This window comes from Sceloporus undulatus, unplaced genomic scaffold (genome assembly GCF_019175285.1).
Source record: "Sceloporus undulatus isolate JIND9_A2432 ecotype Alabama unplaced genomic scaffold, SceUnd_v1.1 scaffold_1414, whole genome shotgun sequence".
In the NCBI taxonomy this organism is placed as follows: domain Eukaryota; kingdom Metazoa; phylum Chordata; class Lepidosauria; order Squamata; family Phrynosomatidae; genus Sceloporus; species Sceloporus undulatus.
The window spans coordinates 1-4,748 of NW_024804334.1; the positions used below are offsets into that span (position 1 = coordinate 1).

The following is a 4,748-nucleotide window of genomic DNA, read 5'->3' on the forward strand; positions in this document are numbered from 1 at the left end:
CATTTTGTTTTATTTATGTTTGAAACAGCCCCAACTTCAAGCTGGGGTTTACAAGCTTAGCCCTTTTAATCTCAGGCAGGCTTTATAGTAACCTGGCTGCATTATAGAAACTGGCTTGGTCCTCAACTCCCTTCCCACTTGCATAGGTAGCTGGGAAGGCAGAGGGGCTGCTGTGGGATATGGCTCCACATTTACCTGAGGTATATCTGTATCCTGAGAAAGAATAATCTCTGATGGAAAGGAGAGGCCAAGCACTCCACCTGCTCTCTCAAGAATGCCACAGTTTGGGGCAGCCAAACACAATTGGGGGTGACGTGAAGGGAACTCTCTACCCATGTTATCCACAAGTGGTTTCCCCCTTTTTTGTTGTTATTTTTGAGGAGGGAACACAGGAGGATTTGTATCCATGTGCTCTCTCATAGAATCCCTGGATTGGAAGAGACCCCAAGGGCCATCCAGTCCAACCCCATTCTGCCATGCAGGAACTCTCAATCAAAGCATAACCGATAGATGACCCTCCAGTCTCTGTTTAGAAGTGGGTGGGAGAGGCCATGCCGTCTCTGGGGAGGACATGAAGCCATTTTGTGTTTCTTTGTGAGATGCTCTGTGGCAGCCAAAAAAGACCATTTTAGAGCTGGAAGTTTCAGCCCCTGCTGGGCCAAGTCTAGTTTCCTTTATAACCATGCGGCTGTACAACAAAGAGGAGGAGTCCTCTGCCTCCTTACACACCATCTCATTATAAGAATTGAAAAAGAAAGTGCAGGAGCCCTGGCAACACGACCATGTGTTTCCCAGTCTGCAAAAGGACCTCCCAGACCTGTTGGGGTCCTGAGTGCCACTGGGGTCAGAGATGGGAAGGGGGAGACCAAGAGCTTATCCCCCCATCTGACCTCTTAGCAGTCCCAAGCCTTATGTTAGGCATGGTGGCTGCAGTGGCAATGGAAGAGGTCTCCTGGCAATGCCTGCCCTGAGCGAGGGCATTAGATCTGGCCAAGGTTCTTTGGTGGCTGGAGAGAGAGGCCCCCTGGTACTCACCACTTCTCCGGCATCTTGTGGCTGGCTTGACTCTCTGACCTTGGCACTGTTTCAGGCTGGGCAGAGGTGATGCAGAGAAACTCTTTGCCATGACTTTTGGCTGGCCTGTCATCTGAACCCTGGCCCTAAACAGGCTGGGCAGAGATGTTTCCATGACTTCTGGCCAGTTTCCTCACTGACCCCTGGCCCTAAACAGGCTGGGCAGAGGTGGTGTGGAGAAACAGAGACATGGAGGGGATGCCCCTCACCATCTGTTTCCACAGCTCCCATGTGCTGCAATGCTGTTTGCAGAAATCTCCTGTGCTCCCAACATAAAAGGGGGCAGCTTGGAGGAGAGGGAGCCTCATTGGCAAAGCCATGACCTTGCTCCAATCCTTGGAGCCCTTGCCTTATTAAGTCTTTCTTCATGCTTCCAAGGCAGCAAGATAAACAAAGAACAAGAAAGGCCTGGAGCAGCTGTAGTGAAGAAGCTGCAAAGCAACAGCAAACACATTCCAATGAGTCTCTCTCTGAAGCCATCTCCCTATGTTGAGCTGGCAGACCCTGAGCTAAGGAAGCCTGAGCTAAGGATGACCCTTAACCAGTGCTCTTGGGGTCCTCTGCCATAGCCACCACCAAGGAAGGGGGGAAAGGCAGAAGAGAGGAGAAGAAGGGAAAGCTAAGAAAACTCTCAAACCGCTTTCGGCGAAAGGAAAAACTTTGCTGGCTCGAAAAGATACATCCTGCTAGGAGCGTAGGCAGGAACAAGACTGGGGCCCAGGGGGCTAGCTCCTCCCTATGTGGGGGCCGGTCTTTTGTTCTGCTGTCCCTGCCTACAGGAGCAAATTGGGAGGAGCTAACCCAGAATACAGGAGGTTAAGACCCTGTCTGCTGGGAAACCTCTGGGCAAGCAACATCTGGGTTGTTTCTGATCATAAGCAAAATGTGCCAGGAAAGGAGGGGAAAATCTCACAAACGCACCAGATTCTGCTTGGTGGCATTAATGCAGAATCAGTATTGTGCAGCTAGTGGTCTTGCATCCCTGGAGACTAAGGATCGACTCCCAGCTCTTACAGCCATCAGATAATGCTGAAATACAGAGTGATGTATTCACTTGAAGAAAGAACTTTAGAACATCTATCTGTGGACTTAATTTCTGGCACTTCTCCATTTCAGCAGTTTTTAATTGTATGATGTATCTTAACAAGAAATTCTAAAGTTGTGTGAAAATATTTGGGGAACAGCAAGATAAGGTCCACTTAGTTATCCATGTCAAGGTCTCTGAAATTTACAGAGAACATCTGTACAACATACAGTTGGCTTTTTCATGGGCTTGGCATCTGAGGATTGATGCATCCACAGCTGGTCCCACCCCATTCTTCCCAATGGCAGCGCACACATGAAGTCTATCTGTAATTGGGAAGAATGAGACTTGAGGTCCTGTATTTTTTGCCATTCTTGTGTGTGGGAGGGATGTCCAGATACCTCAGATACCAAGGGCCAACTGTACTAGAGTCCTAATAATTTCTATTAAATGGAATATCTATTATTAAAATATCCAGACCACAAGGTAGGTATGTATCTATATTGTATTGTGGTATTGTACTTAGTGCACTATATTAAGATTATATATATATATGTGTGTGTGTGTGTGTGTGTGTGTGTCATTACTTGTATTGCTATGTCTTGAGTATTTTGAAACGGCCCTTGGGCTATTCAATAAACATACTGACTGACGTAGGTACAGAGGACTATTGCTATCTTCTGGAATTGCTCAAGTCCTATTAAATACAATAGTAGAGTAAAATGGTGCCTCTTAAATAATTGGCAAGGTTTGCTTTTTGGAATTTATATGTTTTTCAATATTTTCAAGATATGGATAAAGAATCTGTCGATCAGGAGGTCCAGTTGTACCTTCATTATCTATTTCAGACTTTTGGTCAGTCCCAAAATGTGTTCTTCTACTGAGAGCATGGGATTCCTTGCTATCTAAAGGGGCCAAAGGAGAACCAGCCTGTACTAGTTTGAGTGTTGGACTAAAATTCCTGGAGACCAGGGTACAAATGAACTTAGTGGCTTTTGGAAGGTCACATCCTCTCAGCCTCAGAGAAAGGCAATGACAAACTGCCTTTGAACAAATCTTGATGATAAACCCTATGGCAGGTTCACCTCAAGGTCACCATACGCTAACTAGCCCCTGCCTCCACACCAGGGCTTGGCTTTCTCAGTTTTTTGGCAAGGAGGTCTGGGAAAGGAATGCTAGTGAAGCCCCCAATACTACAGTGGTCCAAGCTCAGGAGCCCAGCTCGACCTCACATCATCCACTGTGACCTTAACCAAGGTCTGCTACTGAAGGGCTTTCTGGGAAGAGAAGCCAGAGACATAAGCGATGCTGAAAGAAAACCACTCAGCCTGCTGTGATCTAGCAAGATTGAACTCCTGGTTACTTTTCAGCACTTCGAAGCTGCACAATCCCAAGAAAGGAGAGCCTTACTCAGAGAGAATAGGGGCCCCAGAATCTCCTCCATTACTTCCCGATGAAGGGCCTTTTGGACTGGATCCAGCAGGGCCCACTCCTCCTCTGTAAAATCCACAGACACCTCAAAGGTAACCTGCAGAAAGAAAAAATAATTCTTTCCGGTTGCTCAAGAAAATTGAAATGCTTACAGCATGCCATCCAAAGGCTCCTTACAGTAGCAACCTGTAATGGAAGCAAACGGATAGGACAAGATTCTGTGGGGACCAGGGAGTTTTCAAAGGGAGATACAGTAAACACCCAGCCCAGCCCTTTGTTGGCTCACTTGAGATCCTGTTCCCTACCTGATCTAGCCTCCCAGAAGGTGTTCTGAGTCCAACAGGGTGAAGAGATGTGCTTGTACACTTAGACCCGATCCTTATTCTGCCTCCTGGAAGAAAAAAGGAAGGAGTATGTCTAACCCTTCTCTCTCCTTACAGTCCCTCCTACATGTGCCAATGCAGCATACACCATTTCCCACACCAGGCTTTATTGCATTGTTTTCTATAGACATGACACTGTAACTGGATACTGAAAATCTGTGCTTCTCCTATCCTCCTTCACCATCTTCCTAGTGCCAATCTTCTTTTGAAAGTTAGCTACAAAGAAGATGAGGAGGAACAGGCAAGCTGGTGTGGTATAAAATATCCCTGTAAAATATACTTCACTGTGAGAAGCTTTGTTAACTTGAGCTATGCCTGTAATTCCAAAGTGCTAGTTAGGCTATACAAAATGGTCCAAGTGCTGCAATTGATAGAGTCCAGATATTTCAAACATATCTGAGAAAAGTGAGTCAGAGAGGAAACTACCCCATTAGCCCTTACTCATTGAGGAGGACATTCCTTCTCCACTCAGCTCAACTCCACATGGTGTACTGGAGCATTCTTCCTGTGTGATCCACTTGGGCCACTGCCTTTGACTGGATTCAAAAGGACACTTCTCCTTCTGGGTCATCTCTTTCAGAAACGAGTCCTGCAGCAGAAGCAGAAATGTGGAGGGAGGGAGAAGAGAGAAGAATTGGTTAGCGCTGAGGAAAAACTAAGTTCATACACAGAAGATTGCCAGCCAGGAAAACAAAGGCCACTGCCGAGTCTGAAAGTAGCTGGAGACACCAACTCCTGCTCCTGAATAGAGTTTCACTCTAAACTGCTGAGGTTCTTCCAAAGAAGCATTTAATCTTAGTGGCAGTAAAATATTTACAAATATGTTATAGCAATAT

General features: G+C 46.4%; 1 protein-coding gene across 1 annotated transcript; it reads right to left on the bottom strand.

Moving 5' to 3' along the window:
- Positions 1–3,039: 3,039 nt before the first annotated feature.
- On the bottom strand, positions 3,040–4,499 carry LOC121917887 (neurotrophin receptor-interacting factor homolog). The gene is made up of 3 exons (XM_042444001.1): positions 4,354–4,499; positions 3,835–3,920; positions 3,040–3,626 (listed from the first exon to the last, which is right to left on the bottom strand). The coding sequence occupies exons 1-3, from the start codon at positions 4,481–4,483 to the stop codon at positions 3,465–3,467; spliced, it is 378 nt and encodes a 125-aa protein (XP_042299935.1). The 5' UTR covers positions 4,484–4,499; the 3' UTR covers positions 3,040–3,464.
- Between the last annotated feature and the right edge of the window lie 249 nt (positions 4,500–4,748).